General features: G+C 37.5%; 1 protein-coding gene across 15 annotated transcripts in view; it reads left to right on the forward strand.

The window, feature by feature from the left end:
- The window catches only part of arvcf (ARVCF, delta catenin family member), a 265,429-nt gene extending 250,486 nt beyond the window's left edge, over nt 1–14,943 (forward strand). For 14 of the 15 annotated variants that reach the window (XM_023958692.1, XM_023958694.1, XM_023958697.1 and 11 more), the window contains 7 exons: nt 1,045–1,195; nt 1,947–2,139; nt 3,616–3,727; nt 4,363–4,450; nt 6,923–7,014; nt 8,280–8,392; nt 12,439–14,943. In XM_023958692.1, coding sequence (XP_023814460.1) covers nt 1,045–1,195; nt 1,947–2,139; nt 3,616–3,727; nt 4,363–4,450; nt 6,923–7,014; nt 8,280–8,381 — 738 coding nt within the window. In that variant the 3' untranslated portion in view covers nt 8,382–8,392; nt 12,439–14,943. The remainder of the gene's footprint in view (nt 1–1,044; nt 1,196–1,946; nt 2,140–3,615; nt 3,728–4,362; nt 4,451–6,922; nt 7,015–8,279; nt 8,393–12,438) is intronic. The other variant, XM_023958698.1, reaches the window with a different exon arrangement.
- The last annotated feature ends 2,656 nt before the right edge of the window (nt 14,944–17,599 follow it).

A 17,599-nucleotide genomic window follows, 5' to 3' on the forward strand; every position in this document is an offset into this window, starting at 1 on the left:
AAATACTTTTATGGAACAATGACAGATTCCAAACTTGGTTTTGGGACATCTACATATGCATCTCCTGATGATTTCTTTTACCAGGTGGTGCCACTCAGCTGTCACTTTGCTCAAAGTAAACCTAATTAAAAGCTGTAATAATAATATTTAAAAGCAAATCTCTATTGTTGGGAAACTGGTTCTGGCAGTCTCAACAATACTTTGGATTTCTTTCCTCCTGGTTTCGTTGACTGTAAGGACTATGATTGGTTTATGTGGTATAATGAGATATCTGCTCCAATCAGCAGCTGCTGAGCAGCAGAGAGCCCGTGTGGCTTGCAGGCAGCAGTAGATTATCAACAGGAAAGGCTGGCTGTCCAAGTGCCAGTTTACGCTAAGCACCTCAAGCATGAGCCCCCCACCTGTGTTTTTCAGTATTCACTGCAGTATTGCTACAAAGCTGTTTCTCTTTAGCCCATAATTTCATTCTCTAGTAGCATTAGACCCTTTTGGTTTGCTTATTAAGAATATATTAAAAAACACATTCATTTTAGCTTAATCCAGCTGTTGGATTCACTCATCTAGTTTTCCTAAATGATTAAAGAGTAGAGATTTTTTGCTTAAAGATTTGATGTGAAATAAGTTTTGTTGGGTTGTTTATCCTTCTAGATGACTATAAATGGCCTCAATAACACATCAATGTCAAATCTTTGAGCTGGATAGACGTCGCCTCTGAAAGGATATTGTAGCTTCTGTTTTAGCTCTCTTTATTGACCTGTTTCTGCATTGCTAACTACTGCCACCCAGTGGTCCATCTGTGGTTATCCTTTGCCTAATTACATCTCCAGGGGTTGCAGAGCTAAAAGATAAACCCTTTTTATGTCAAAGTTAATATTTCATGTCACAAAAAAATAAGATGTTAAGTCCATTGATGTTTAAATTCTATCACATTTCTGTTCATATTTTCACTGTGGGAAGTTAACAGTTGGAATAGGAGCTTTCATGAAGCTGAATGACAGGCTAAGTGTGCATGCATGGAGGTCACAGCATACATTCTTCCTGCAGTGGTCCAACTACATCCGAGCCACAGTGCGGAAGGAGAAAGGTCTTCCCGTCTTGGTGGAGCTGCTGCGCTCAGACTCTGACAAGGTGGTTCGAGCTGTGGCCATCGCCCTACGCAACCTCTCCATTGACCGCCGCAACAAAGATCTGATTGGTACAAAACTTTATCATACAGATCAGACTAATACTAATGAAGGGCATTGTTATGTCTTGTGTCATCATTAACTTGGTTTGAGGTTCATGAATGGGCTGGAAGGACTGGAAGACATTCCTGATTATGCAGGATCTTTATAGGAAAACGTTGCTCAAAAGATGCTTCAGCAGTCAAAGTTTGTCAAATCAAATGTAGCAAAATAAGTTTGAGTTCCTCCTTTTAACCCTTTACATCAGAGCTTTAGCTCTAATGTTTACATTTTTGTGACTACCGTAACTCTTTATCCTTATGACGTAATTAACGTGATTCCAGCAGATTTTGAAGCAGGGAAAAGCAGCCTTGCCATTATATGCAACACTTTACAGCAATGAAATGTTTACGCAATCAACATAAATCAGCTGATTCTGTCACAAAGAAAAAGCGGCTTTGCGCTATAATGCAACACTTTATGTTAGTAATGTGTTGTGTGTTGTTAATCACGTAAAGGAGTTATGGTAGTTCAAAGAGCGTGTGTTATTTAGGTGTTGCCAATGACATCTCCGGCCTTATGGGTCATAAAAAAAAACCAAAGTATGTAAAGTTAATTTGTTCCCCCAGAAATATATCTGAAAAGGATTTAAACTAATAAGTCTTTTAATAGCATTTATGAAAACTGGAACCTTATTTAGACTGTGAATTTGTTGACTTGTCAAAACATTTCTTTTGTCTTGTGTTTTTTGCCAATTTTTTTTAACTTTTTTTTAACATGCAGGAAGCTATGCCATGAGAGACTTGGTGAGCAACCTGCCCAGCGGACAGCAGCGGCCGGCCAAGAACCTGGAGGAGGACACTGTGGTGGCCATCCTCAACACTATACACGAGATTGTTACAGACAGCTCCGAAAATGCCCGCTCGCTCATCCAGGCCCAGGCCATTGAGAAGCTGGTTGCCATCAACAGGACCAGGTGGAATAGGATATGGTTTACTTTTTTCTAAACTGAAAGTGTTCAACTACTGGAACCTGTTTCCCAAGACTTTCATTTAAAAAAATTTTTTTTTTGGCAATTTGCCCACCAAAATGTAGCTTATTGCCAAAATTGTAAATTGATTAAATTTAGATTCACAATTTCAGAATTGTATTTGACACAGTTCCATTAATTTTCTAATCACCTTTAAAGACTTTTCCATTTTCAAACCAGGTTTTCCTAGAGGGACCTGGCTGCAGACATGATGGCGCCTGACACCATCGACCGGAAGCAGAAATGAAATAACTTACCTCAACCATAACACTTACTTTTATTAAAATTTAAAACCCTAATTGGGGTCAAAATAAAGATTTTTTTCGAGCAATATGGGGGTACTACTGGTTCCTGTCGAGGACTTTACATTCTGGCCGTTGATGTCTGCTGCCAGGTCTCCTGGTTTTACTCGGTTATGGAGCACAGTTTTACCATAACTATTGTTATAATCTAAAAAGTGGTGAAACTTTTTCACATTATGGGATCAATTATTATGGCAAAACTGACATAAAATACCAAACAATTCTTTAAAAAAACTATTCCATGGATTTATTTAACAGCATCGTGAAATTAATTCTAAATCAATGAATTGCCTTTTAGAGTCATCCTCACTGTTATGCTGAGTTAATAAAGCAAAAATATTTTTATATGTTGATACCAGAAGCATATTCTTTTGATATTCCAAAAATGCATTATTTCTCAGCATAACAGTCACTGCTAAGCTAGATAAATAACAAGCCTTTTCATTTTTTCATAAAGGGCAATAAAATGTGTCTTAATGGCTAAAGCTTCCACAGTATAACAGTCTGATGTGTACTGCATTTCCATCCACCACTCAGAACCTGAAGGCTTTTACCACTGGAGATTTTGGTGAAAAGCCTCTACAAATAAACAAAATGTTTCTAAGATCTGTTGTTTTCTTATTTTCTTCAAATGACAATGTAAAATGTTGCAGGACTGGCTAGAGTGGCCCCACAACTTCCCTGTCAGATCAGTAACACTTTCCAAAGGCTGCTTCTTGTGTGGCAGTCTATTGATCAGACGGGGGGTTGTTAATAGGCACGAGTATTCATTTTCAACCCTGACTAAATGCTCGCGTTTCCGCTCAGGCTCATGAGATTGGCTTTCTTTGATGTGAACCCTTCCCCCATCCACCTCTATCACCCCTCCCCCCCCCTACATTTTTAATTAATACTGGTGGCTCAGAGGTAGCTAATGAAAGGAAAAGTGCGCTCTTTTGGTCATGAATTAAAAACCGGACCTCAAGCTTTCAGGGGACACAACGTCTTTGAATGTAGTGATTGATCGCAGCAGTGCTGAGGAGTGCACAAGCACAGGGCTTGGATGAAGTTTTTGACTTGAATTGCATTGTAACTTCTTCTTTTATTTATTTGTTTCTTTTTTTTTCACCTACTCTCTTAGTCAATCAGCGCGTGAAACAAAGGCAGCATCCCATGTGCTGCAGACAGTGTGGAGTTACAAGGATCTGAGAAACGCTTTGACTAAGGACGGCTGGAATAAGACCCACTTCCAGGTACAGATTGGTCTCAGACTCAGGCACATCTAATGAATCTTAAAGGGTAAATGTCAAAATCAGATTGTTGACACCTTAAGCCTTAGTCACAATTGCCCTTAAGGGTGGACATGACGGGCGAAAAATGGGCGAACCTGTACAGGGCATGCAGGTAGCACGCACAAAATATCAAGGTTTTAGACCGCTCTGTGAGCCCACAGGACAACAACATTGATATTCGTTTTTTTTCTATGGGCCTACTTTATGCAAGAGGTCGTAGTGAAAACTTAGACGACACGTAAGGGTGAAGTAGGTAAGATGCAGGCGTGTCAAATGGATTTTTCTTTTTTTTTCAAATCCTGGGCATTGTGCAAAGAGCCTGTTAGGGCTGCTTAAGTGATAAATGTGTGGGTCAACCCCCATATGGGTGCATGTGACAAAGGCTTTAGTGGATGAATTCAGTTACATGCACGTAACTTAAAGAAATACTAGTGTTGGTGACCAAGTGTCCCATTAAAGTTAAGTGAACTAAACTATATCTAACCAAATCCTTCTTACATATTTTTTGTTCAAAAACTGTAATCCAGTGATACAAGAGAAACTAATCTTTTTGTAAATTGAAATGTCTTTATTTGTGTTTTACTTGTTTTTCTCAGCCAACTGTGGCAGTCACCCCGAAAGCAACAAAGAACGGCAAACCGGGTTATGATGACACCACCCTTCCTCTGATGGAAAAGAACCAAGGTTAATTTTTCTGTGTGTGTGTGGGTGTGCGTGTGTTGCCTATTTAGTTAAAAGATTAAACCTAAGCAACTTTATTATGTTCACTTGATTCCTGTGGCTGAGCTGGACTCAGGTAAGAGCCTGAATCTGCAGGAGGAAACCTTGGCCAAGGATTAACTAGTTCTCTGTTACTCTACTTGGTGTGTAGTAACACATTTTGTGACTTATCATTTTGATTAGTAAACACAAAGTATAAGTACCCATACGGCTTATAATGTAAACAGTTAAACACTCTAAATTCTGTAGAACTGCTTTGGGATCTGCTTCAAACGTGCTTTTTATGGCTCTATGCCAGTGTTTTTCAAACAGCGTGCCGCGGGAGATGGTCAGGTGTTTTGTGGGAAATTGTTCATTTTAACTGATCTAAAAACATTTGCCATTGCCAGGATATCAGCTCTGTGTTCATCCTAAAAGGTCTTGATAAAACAATGCGTTAATAGGATGTGAAAGATTGCAAAAAAACGTATTGGATTTCATTAAAACATTTTAATAAGAATGACGCTACCTCAATTTAGCCGATAGGTGTTTTTGAAAAGTGCTGTGCCTTATACTTTCTCCACCAATCATTCTTTATTTGAGGTTTGAGCAATACGTTTCTGACCAATTGGATGTGGTCAACGTCCTCACTTCCTGGTGCCAACATGACTCAAAGTTTCTCAGTTCCAACAAAAATAGCAGCTCAACTTTGTGTTTAGCCGTGTTGCTTCTGGCGGGATCTGTTGTCAGACCGTGTAAAAACTGCATAAAATAATTAAATTTAAGGACTTGAGTGTCCAGCTTCAGTGCCACTGTTGGCACTACATCACCCATGATGCATCAGGTAGGCATTGCACTTAGTGATGTGTGGCTTGGATGCAGCTGCTCGGCCATGGAAGCCCATTCTATTGAAACTCTCTGCATTTTGTACTTGGGCTAATCTATAGGTCAAATGGAGTTTGGAGCTCTGTAGCAACTGACTGTGCAGAAAGTCAGCGACCTCTTTGCACTATGTGCTTCAGCATCCACTGACCCCCTCTCCATCAGTTTACGTGACCTACCACTTCATGGCTGAGTTGCTGTTGTTCCCAAACTCTTCCATTTTGTTATGATAGAGCTGACAGTTGACTGTAAAATATTTAGAAGCTAGGAAATGTTACAACTGGATTTGTTGCACATGTGGCATCCTCCACGCTGGAATTCACTGAGCTCCTGAGAGCAACCCATTCTTTCACAAATGTTTGTAAAAACAGTCCCCCAGGCCAAGTGATTATTTCGATGGGTGAGGAAATACTTTTGATTATATAGTGTAAATGGATATAGTTTACTCTGAAAGGCTTAAGAATAGCTTGATAAAGGCCATTTAAAAGCATTCACAGTGGTCTTTTAATTATGATTTTACAATTTTTAGCCAAAAATAAAAAAAAATCTGTGTTGTATTCCAGGACATAGATTCTGTAGAGTGGCAAGGGGCTCATTTGAAATTCACTTCTGCGTGAAATTCACTTCTTGACTGTTGGCAAGGAGTAATCCCGCCCCAAGAGACTCATCAACCATCTGTTTACAAGCTTTCCCAATAGCTTACAGCCCTCACGTCCCCAACCTAACTTAGCGGCGCAACAAAAATGGCGAGCAATGTTTGAGCTATCCAGCCGTACAATTGTAAACCAGATGTCAGCTCAGATGAGGAAAACTAAGATCTGGTGTGTACAAGTGGATGCATCAGAATGGAGCAGAGCAGGGAGCTTGTGGCCCACCCTAGCGTATTTTCTTTACCTAACAAATAAGCTCTTCTTCAAAGGGCATAACTTTCGTCTGTTCCTGATTCACCACGATTTGATGAAAAAAAATACTCAAACACAATTTAATCTTCATTTTCTTTATATATTTCTTCCATGAAAATGCCCCCAAGAACATGTTAAAAGCACAATTTTCATCGGAGTGGGTCTTTAAATCAATATTTTCAGATTTTAGCGTGTGACTGAAGCCAATTTGAGCACACATTCAATCTTTGGGTGACAGACTTCTGCCACACTAATACATCAATAAAGTCTTTCAGGTATCTCAAACAATTTTTGAACGAAGCCGACAGTTTGTGTAAATTGACTTTAAATGGTCTGTAAAAATGATTTCATTTCATCTGAGCAGTTGAAGGGAATGAAGTCACATCAGCTCCTGTTGCTGTTGAAATAAATGATATCAATCAAGAAATACTTGAAGATGTCACTCATCTTTACTCCAGTTGCTCGTAAAAGCAACTTTTGAATTTTTATAGAATTGTACACAAGTTCAAGCATTACAACAGACAGAAAACACAATCCTACCATTTTTTTTAATGTAAATATATCGAACATAGTCTAATGCAGTAGTGCAGAAAACACCTCATCCACCTCTTCACATGTAACTGTAATCAGAAACAGTGAGGATCTTCTCATCATTCTTCTCTGACCTCATTAGATGGTTACTCCACCATTGACCAGAGGGACAAGGACTGCAAATACAAGACGAGCGACGGAACAGCGGACCTGACAGAGCGGGAGCCATTAAAGGTACAAGCAGGCCTCCTCTGATCTTATGTGGGATTAAGGAGCAGACGATGAAATAATAATGTCCCCGGGGAAAACCCTATCTTAATATTCTCTTTCTCCCTTTCCCTGTCCATGTTTCCTGTGGTGGCCCCTCATTAGAGGCGCTTAATCCTATTGATTCTTGAAAGAGGCAGGAAGTTGTCATTCCCAGTTAATGTTGCCGCTGCGGCTCTCCTCTGCTCATCCCCAGATCTGTGAGACGCTGCTTAATTGAGTGTAAGCTTCGGCAGTTTGCAGAGTAATTAATGGGAACCTAATTAAAAGTACAAGCGCCCTTCTCGAGGAGAAGACTTATGATAGAAATAAGCAGACGGCTGAATTATCAGGAGGTCATCTGCTCATACGGACAGGCCTAACTGCTGCTTGTTTGCTGTCACGCTGATTGCCATCACAGCTCAAAGTGTGTAATGAGAGCCTTAGAGGATTTCTGAAATGTTTAATGACAACAAAGTAACCTTTAATGTGTCAAGTTTTCTATCTTTAAAAGTTTGCAAAAGAGAGGATTTTCTAAACCTGCAATTTTATACCAAACGCAGATAAACTTTTTGAGGGAAGTTTTAAAGTTTCATTTGCAAATTGTTTTGGCCTTTCAAAACTAGGAGCTAAAACAAAATAAACATGAATTTTCAAAACATGTATTTATGTATTGACATAATTGAAGCTGCTGCTAAAAGATGCAAAAAATCCAAAAGGGAAAAAAAACTGTTTATCTCTGAGGATTTTTCATTCATTTGCATCACATTTGGCAGCAAAGAACTACACTGACATTAATTTGGTTTACTTGACTCACTTTTTAGTCACATTGAGGTAAAATGCCACTGCAGCAGTTAGAGCTGAAGATAGGGCTTGAAAAGATAAGCACTTCAACCAGCTGCAAACAGCACCGCTCACAACAAGCACTCATGCTCGTCCTCAGAGTGCGCTAGAGTTACTCCAAAGCTGCCGTCTGTGCTCCCCAGAAGTGCTCTTCTGCCCGCTTTTAAAGCACCTTGGCTGTGGAAACTTGGCTTTACTTTTTTTATGCATGTTTTAAGTATGCTGTTTTATAATTACTCCAACCTCTTTGCAGAGCCCTCCTTAAGGCAGCTAACTAACTCTGGCTTCTCTCATCCTGAATGCATGAGTGTGAGGAGATTTGGGAAATATGTTGACCTCTTTTTTTTTCTTTCTTTAATATGTCTGTGTTTTGTTTTGTTTTCTCCTAACCTGTCCTCCTGTGGCTGCAGAATGACACAAATAGGAAACACTATATCAGGAGTAACAGGCCTGCGGTCAGTCTGGTGGACGCTTGTGATGTTAAGCCCCAGCCTGTTGACTCCTGGGTCTAAATGCATGCATGGTAGGTTTGAAAAAAATCAAACTTTAATCACTGCATCCCCTGAAGTGGACTGTAAAATTCTTCCTCCTGAACTTCATCATTTCCACCTGTTTCCCTTCACGCCTTTCATCCAACTCTACCCCCAAAGACATGCACCCCAAATTAGCTCAAAATAACTTAACCCTCAGCTGTCCAGAGCCTTTTTGATCTTTTATTTACTTTAAAATGTACTCTATTCATTTAACTTTAAACTGTGGCAATGCTTGATACTCGTGCTTTTAGTACAAGCTCTGCTTCTTTTTTTTTCTTTTTACAGATTTTAATGTTATTACACAATAATTTCACAATAACCCTGAAACTGATTATAAACCCCAATTTCAAGTGGTCCTTTTTTTATGCTACAAAAAATTGAGTTCAAACAGTTTTTAGTTTTATCATCAAGCATTAAAGATGTAAAGACTAAAGATACATAAATCCACAAACAAAGCAAAAACAAGGGGTCTCACAGTTATGTGTCATAACTCTAAAACAGCACTAACCTGTTCACACCAGGCATGTGTCACCCGCATTCAGCGTGTTCTTAAACATGCTTTTAGCATATGGTTTCACACTGGATTGTCGCCACCCTATACTTGCGCATGTACCTACAATTGAATAGGCTTGGTGCGAAATGTTAAAACCGTGCAAATCTTACTCCAGGCTTTTTTCTTTCACAGCTCTATTCCAATATATGAAAGTAATTTATCCTCCATGATCAATTTTCAAACAAATGGCTCTTCCGTGGATTAAAAAGGTTGCCACCCCTACATCACTACCAAATCTGAGTCCCTGATTGGGCAAAGTTTAACTAGTTTAACTTTTGTACATAAAGCCTGGAAAAAAAGTCACAGAAACGTGCGTAGCTCCACGTGAACGTGAGAGTTTTGAACGTGGAAGCCCAAAACACGCAAATGCACGGGTACTAATAGACTTTTTATTGGACGTGGTCGCTTGAACGTGCATTGCTGAAGCCAATGTGAAGATGGCATAAGGGTTAAGAAAGGACCAGATCTGACTAAGAATGTCGTATCTTGAAAGGATACATTCAATGTGCATGAAAGAAAACGTTCCCCCGCTCAGGGGGATTGACAGATTCTGCTTTTTCTTGCACTTAAAGTAAAGAGACAGACTTTGGTTTCTGTTTACAGTTCGGCAATGCCTGCCTGATTGAAATCCACGTGCAGGTTCATCCACAGCTTCCCTGCCAGCCTATGTTAGAACTCACAGCAAATGATGTAGGAATCATTCTTCAGCGTTCTAAACAGGTTCTCCCAGGACGGAGGCTTCCTTTGATAAAAAGCGGAATTGAAGAAGAAATAATTCATTCCACCTCATAAGTGGTGATGGAAGCAAGCACATGTAAGCATTGCAGCAGAAGATGAACTCGCATGATTTCATGATGTAACATTGTGAGGTTAAAAGTTCTTTATCTTTATTTCTAGTCCTAGTTTAAGCAATTATGAAAGACCTTATCCTGGTCTGACAGCCACTATTTTAAAAGACACTTTTTAAAAACTTCTTTGGTAACTTTTTTTTCTCAAAGTATTTTAACATAAAGAAATTAAACAAAAAACATCCTATCTGCATTGCATGTCAGATAGACATTGCTTGTCATTTACATTTTCGTGCACCCTATGAAGGTCTATACCTTAATATTAAAGTTATATGGAAAAGGTATGTTTCTAAATGGAGATATTTATAAAATGACTTAAAGAAGGAAAGGACAGCCTTTTCCTATGTGAAATCCTCCTAATGTCTAAAACCCTGTGAGATTACAAGCATTTATGTGACAGGTTAAATTTTGTTAAAATCTTTGTTAACTTTTGAAGATTTCCCATCATGAACAAGTTGGTTAAAGTCATGACACAGAAGCTTTAAGGCATGAAATTTTTGGAAGGAAGATTTTTTTTTTTTATAGTTCTGATAAGTCGATGGTAAATTCCAGCTATTGAAGCTGCTTAAGAAAGCACAATTCTATCACACCACTTGACCATTTTTGAGGATTTTCTTTTCTAGTAATGTTTGGGATGGACAATTTAGAAAGTTTATCTTCTGCCCACAGTATGTACAGTGTTCCCTCATCTATCGCGGGAATTAGGTTCTAAAAATAACGGAAAATAAATGTTTTAAGGCTGTGAAACCCCTCACTATAAACCTTTATACTTTTCTCAAACAGACATGAACATTTTTTTACACTTTTCTCTCTTGGTTAAACTCCCAAAGTTCAAATTTTCATAAAAAAAACAAGTCCAGTATTCTAGAATTAAAACATTACTATTGTTGCTATTGAAGATCTGTGCGCATTTATGAAGCTGAACCCATTCTGTACAGAAGACATGGCACAGAGGAGATTGATTGACATCAACAGCCAATCAAGACGCAGAGCACAGTGAGCTATTAAAAAAAAAAAAAAACATGCAAAATTAGTCTGACAAAAATTCTGTAAACAACGAAACCGTGAATTCGGTGAATGCAATATAGCGAGGGACTACTGTATACATTTTATAAAGTTTCAAACGTAATGTGGATATTTGTCAATTATGAGACAGGATTGCCTCTCTCACCGTGAACTCTCTGAAAATTTTGGACCAATTCTCAATTTTTCTTCAATTACAATTAGTGTCCTTGTTTTTTCTTGGCATAAAAAAGGTAGAAGTCGGGAAAGGTCTGCATCAATCCAAATGTTCACTTTTACTTCACCAGACAGGATCTGCTTTTCATTCAGCAGGTCCATGAACAGGCTTGGGTTTGCCAAGGGGAAAATTTCCAAAAGATATGCTTAATTACATTTCATTCCTTAGGGGAGGCAAAACGTTTTGGTCCACGTCCAGCTTGGTCTGGACAGATTGTTTTCTGTAAGAAAGTTATTTCCTAAGTTGGTTTATTTTTGGTTTTTTGCTTTTTGATAATAAAACAATTTTATTTATAGTTATTTAAGCCTAACAATACTGTGGTTAAACATGGGCAATAGTGCAAATACCACAGAGATTGTCTCAGCCTTGGCATGAAACCATTTTCCCTCTGTATAGCTCTCATTGTTCTGTCAGCAGCATTGCTCCTCCTCTTCCTCCTCCATACTTGTATCCTTACAGACCACACTGCCTTCCTCTCTGTCATCCTCATATCTCAGACATCCTTCTCAAAGCCATCAATTCTAGTCTTTCCTTTTCACTGTGGTAGAAAACCCTCAAATTCTGTCTGCCTCAGGAGATGTTTGTATTTTTGAAACACTCACTAGAATCATACTTCTTAAGTCAAAGAAACAACTACAAGTATTAAAAGAATTTATTTCTAATAATGTTATGACCAAAAGGAAGAAAGCAGAAAAACTCCTGTTATCATTAGAATAGAAAACAGTCTTGAGTTTAAAGACCCACTCTGATGTAAATTGTGTTTTTTGTGTTTCATGCATTTTTCTCATGATGGAGGACGTATATGAATAAAAATAAAGCTTAATGGAGCATTTCTGAGTATTTCTGATTTAAATCATTTTGAATCGGGAGCAAATGAAAAAATGCTGTTTGAAAAAGGTTCTTGCTGTAATGTAGAAAATACGCTGGGCGGGCCACAATCTCTCTGCTTCGCTCCATTGTGATGCACCCACTTGCAGACAAATAGATCCACGTCCGTCTCTGTTTTTTTCGTCTGAGCTGGAATCTGGCTCAAAGCTGTACGACTGGATATCTCCAATATTGCTCGCCCTTTTGTTGCACCGGTAATGTTAGGTGCAAAAGGTGGATGGAGGGAATTGGGGGCGGGCTTACTTGCGCCAGCGGTCCCGCTCGCAACTCAGAGGGCAATTTCTTATGAACTCACAGAAGCTATGTCCTAGAAAATAACACAGAATTTTGAAATTTGGCTAAAAACAGCATAATCATAATTGAAAGACCACTGGTAACACTTTTTATAATGGATCAAAAGGAAATTAGAGTGGGACTTTAAATGTAGATTATATAGAAACTGATTAAGCTTTGTCATCTCAGACTGATTTTCTAACCTTTCTTTTCTTCTCTTCTTTCATGCTGCAGGCCTAAGAAAAAACCTCCCAGGCCAGAAGAGGATCTCTTGCATCACCACTGCCATTTCACAGTTGAACTTTGTACAGAAAGAAACATTTTAAAAAGACAATGATCACATCAGCAACCACATAGTAGCCGCCAGCGTTAAATTGTGCTTTTCAGAGATTTTTTTAAGGATAAACATTGACTACAAATACTCTTCTATCATAACTACATTCCCACTGGACAGCATGTGAATTTTTTCAGTGTTGACTTTTGTTGACATTAAATAGATTGAGATCAGTAAAGATGACAGAGAGAGAGCAGAAGAGAGTGAAACTAAGGCGAAAATAGACGGAAGAGGAATGTGTGCAGGCAGAAAGCCAGGTGGAAAGAGACTTGGGGAAAGTTCTTTTCTTCAGTCCAGTCTTGGTTTCCACGTTTTTGAGTTAAAGATTTTGAAGTAAACTGGTTTGGGGTTTTTGGGGGGTTTCTGAAAGTTTCTGAATGTTTGTTACGGGTTTGGTTGGAACGGACAACGAAGGAAAATGAAGGGACAGAAATTGAACTGTAGCATAATGGACTGTACCACCATATGAACTGAAACTCCATGTGGATTCACTGTGTTTTCTCTGTTTTTTTCCCAAAAGATAAAAAAAAAAAATCTGATAAGGAGTCAAACGTGTTAAACAGGCAATTGGTTTTGCTTTTTTTTTTAATAAAGAAAATGTAAGTTGATGTCTGGAAAGAGGCAAGTGACCCAGTAAGTACAACAGATGAAATATATTTTTGTTAATTTTTGTTCTCACAGCAGGAAGTAAAAAGGGAGACCAATAAGGATTTCCAATCAAACGGCTCCACTTATTGAACCAAGACTATAAGTTGTCACTTGGATTGTGTATTGATGCGGTTTCATAAGCATCCTGGCTGGTTGCTCTTCAGTGATGTGTATTAAAGAAGACATGAGGCGTTTTGTTAAAAAGGAAGAACAAGATGAGAAGGAAAGAAGATTGTTTTTTTTGTTTTTTTTTTATACAGATGTATATTAGATTTAAAAAAAAAATGAAGACAAAAAACAGAAAAGTCACATTTCTTGGTTGTATATTAAAATCACATGAAATGCAGATCTCACTTGACCACGTCTGTAAACAACAATTAACCACTTGTATAATTTCAGTGTTGTCCTCCGGTCATGATGAAGTTTATTTATGTTTGTCAAAATAAGAAGGTAAAAAAACTTGCAGAAAAATATCAGTGTTGGTTTGTTGAGACAGACATTCCACAGTGGGAAAAACAAAAGACGTCAATGTTGTTCTTCCTGATCCATAATCACGTAATTTCCTTCAACCTCTCTTCACTGCCACATCAAGACGAACGCTAAGCAAGAATAAAACCTGTAAAGATGTTTATATTATGTCCTTTCCAAGTGCCAGTTTGTGTGGTGTTATTTGGATATTAACTCATCCACTCATTCAGAAAGTGAATTCATCTGGATGCAAAAGTGAAGAGCGTCTCAAATAAAACATGAAAAGTTGGTTATATAGTCTATATTTTTACAATGTGGGCAGCTGAGAAGAAATTTGTCATTTATTAGAATTTGAGTTGGCATTACCCACACACACCTCACTCAAGGCGAACAGCATGTGCCTGCGTAAAAGTTGAATCTGTGTTCAAAGTTCAAACAGCTTGCATATTTTACAGTGTTTACAAAGTTGTATGTTGTGGTTAAAGCAAATAAAACTACAAAAAAAAGTGTAAATTAAACTTAGATTTCAGAGGTTAGTGGAACAGTTCCCATCATTCCTTCTGTGTGTGTCCTCAGATGTATGCGTTGGTTGGATAAACATCCCTGTGGCACTTCTCAGTGAAGGATTCCGAGTTGTTTTCCGGGAAACGAAGGTGAATTTTGCTTTTGTGGGTGTGCAGCCCATTGTGCATTGACACAAAGAAGAGCCATGCAACTGTGCAGTAAAATACACAGAAACACACCGAATCAAACAAGCCAACATGTGTAGATGTGACTGATTCAAGATCGTCAAAATAAAGTAACAAAGTAGCGTTTGTACCTCTCATGTGCCTTAACCTTTTCCATAGTAGAAGAAAAAGTCAGATGTGTTTTATAATAACTTTATTTCTAACCTTGATCTGTCATTTCCTCAACCCAAACGCTCACCTTCCCTATTTGGGTCAACTTTTATCCCTTTTCTCCCGTCATGTCATCACTTGATCTACTTGGCACCCCACCCCACTGTCGCCCTGAGTTAGTCTAGACTGTTGGCGAGTTTCTGCCTTCTATCACATTGTATTATAAACTTTTCAAAAGCTAGATTTGTCAGAAAAAGGGGTTTGAATCTGGAGAAGTAAAGATGTTCATGCTTTCTTAGCAGGCAGAAGCAATGCCACGGTGACGGAATGTATTATGTTAATTTTACTAATACCCAGAGGCAAATATTACGCTTGTTACACATAATGAAAAATACTGGTTTGTAGAGTATAAATTTGGTGTGTTTTCAATAAACCATGCCTGAGAAAGAACGTGTTGTCTGTTTCATAAAACTTAGGAGTGTATTAGTTTTCTTAACCCTTTCAGGGTCGCCCAAACCTGTCCCGATTAAAGTTGGGTGAAGGTAGGGTCCGTCCTGGACATGTCGTCTGTCACACACTCACACCATAAGGACCAGTTAACCTATGAAGCATGTTTTTGGACTGTGGGAGGGGTGCCCAGAGAAAACCCACACATGCACGAGGTAAACATGCAAACCCCATGCAGGAAGGTCCCAGCTGGGATTTGAAGCGCAGGTTTCTGGCTGTGAGGCTCACCTGTGGAGCTTGGTCACGAAAGTGATCAGCGTCCAAAAAACCCAAAAACATGCTTCAAATGTTAATTGGTCAATCTAAACTGTTCCAAGGTGTGAACGTGAGTGCGCATGGGTGTGTGATTGTGGCCCTGCAACAGACTGACGACCTGTCCAGGGTGTCGCCTGACTTCGCCCACTAGTGGCTTGTTTCAAAAATGGATTATTAACTGGAGTGTAGTTATACTGGAATTTCTGTGTCCAAAATTCATATTTAAGGGGGGGGGGGCTTTAAGACATACAAGACATATAGGTCTACAGGATAAGGCTGATCGAATAAGATAAAAAAAAGATTATATGTTTTAAATTATTTGTTATAAAAACCTCCAGATTGAGGTCTAATTGCAAATGGCAAGCGTTGTAGCATCAGATGTAATTTTCAATTTTAAATATTAAGCAGATGACAACTCTCTTTTTCTGAAGCTTCGTGGACTCATTCTTTTGCTCATGTCTGGTTGGTCAGGTCCTGCTCATACTATTGAACGTGCATTTTTGAAATAATGAATGCAGTCTATCCATACAAGGAACTACTACATATACGATTTGGTTTTCCAGAAAATAACTGTCCTTTTTGTGTTATAAATATAGAAACACTTGATCTCCTTTTTTTTTCAATGTATATATGTTAACAGTTTTTGGGAGGATTTTTTATCTTGGTGATCTTAAAAGTTTCCTTTTCCTATTTCTATTCATTTTCAAAAGCACGTCATATTATTTGGAGTAGTTTCTGGTGAAAATCTATTTGATTTGACATTTAATACTTTATTAATATCTGGGAAATTTTTCATTCATAAGAGCAGATTTTTAAAAATCAAACCATTGTTCAATACATTTCATAAAGAGATCGGTTTATATTTTAAATCTCTTAAAATTAATAAAAAACTAAAATGCGATAAAACTGTCCATTATCATTGAAGATTACATGTTGGATGACAATCCCTAGTGTAAACTACAATTTTAATGTTATTTTTTTTGTATTTAATTCGTTTTTATTTATTTCTGTTGTAACTATGTGTATATGTTTGTTTAAAGTTCAATTAAAAAAAAATCATTTCTGAACTAAAGAAAATTCATTACATTTTCACGAAATTAAGAGGCATAAACTTTATTTTCGTGTCGACGACGCCCACACGACAATGATTTCTATTGCTTTTAGTGGTGTCTAAGTAGCTTTTATATACTATATATATTTTTATATTTATACATAGATGTAAATATATTATATTTATATATATATAATATATATATATATATATATATATATATATATATATATATATATATATATATATATATATATATATATATATATATATAAATCATTTGTTGTTGTTAAAGAAGAGAAACAGTCAGGCTTAAAAGCTCAAACTTGAATGAAAATGCATTGTTGCAGGACTTCTTACGAAGAAAAAAATAATTTCAAAGAATTTTTAAAAATAATAAGAAGTTTTAGACCTCTTTGACATGTAATTAAAACTATTTAGAAAAACCCAACAATAAGTCAATAATAATAAATCAATATTAAGTCAATTCAAACAATAAATAATAATAAATAAATAATAAGTCAATAAAAAATAAAAAAAGCCTATTAATAATAATAATAATGAAATAAATATTCAAAAGAAGTCCAAAAGTGAACAATAGATTTACCCTAAAAAAGCAACAACAACAAAAAAGAAAAACAATATATTTACACTGATTCATGTGAGTGATCAATTTGTGTAACATGGACACAGATGGTATGGTGTCGGGTTTCAAGCAAACAGTCTGACCTCTTATCAAAATGTGTTTCCACAAATGTTTCTAACATATCCAGACTGTATTACTAGTTGGTACCACAGTTATCCATCTGGGTTAGATCTTTTTATTGCTAAGATCCACTTTTTCCTTAAGTCTGAATCCATTGGAAACCGGCAAGAAAAGTTCAGTCACTGAGTCAGAAATGTATAAATCTATATTACTATAATAGCCTAGTATGCTGTATACAGGTTTAGCAAAATAAAATGTACATTTATGTCAACAGCAAATTATACGAACATCATGCAGCATGTTGATAACAGCCCTGCAGCATCATGCATGGTAACATCATGTGTATGATTAATGAAGCCCCTGCAGCATTAAAAGAAAAAAATTATAGTACTTAACTGTGAAATGATATACCTTCCTCCTTCATGGACTCCGTTCTCTGATTTTGGCAGGTGAAACCCACAAAATTATGCAAAAAATGTGTTCACATGCTTGCACTGCAGGAGTAATTTGACCTCACCAAGATGGCGGTGCTCTCCTCCAATGAGGAACCACGTGATGTCTCCTCCAGTGGTATAACTCATTGGCCA

This window comes from Oryzias latipes, chromosome 9, assembly GCF_002234675.1.
Source record: "Oryzias latipes chromosome 9, ASM223467v1".
NCBI lineage: Eukaryota > Metazoa > Chordata > Actinopteri > Beloniformes > Adrianichthyidae > Oryzias > Oryzias latipes.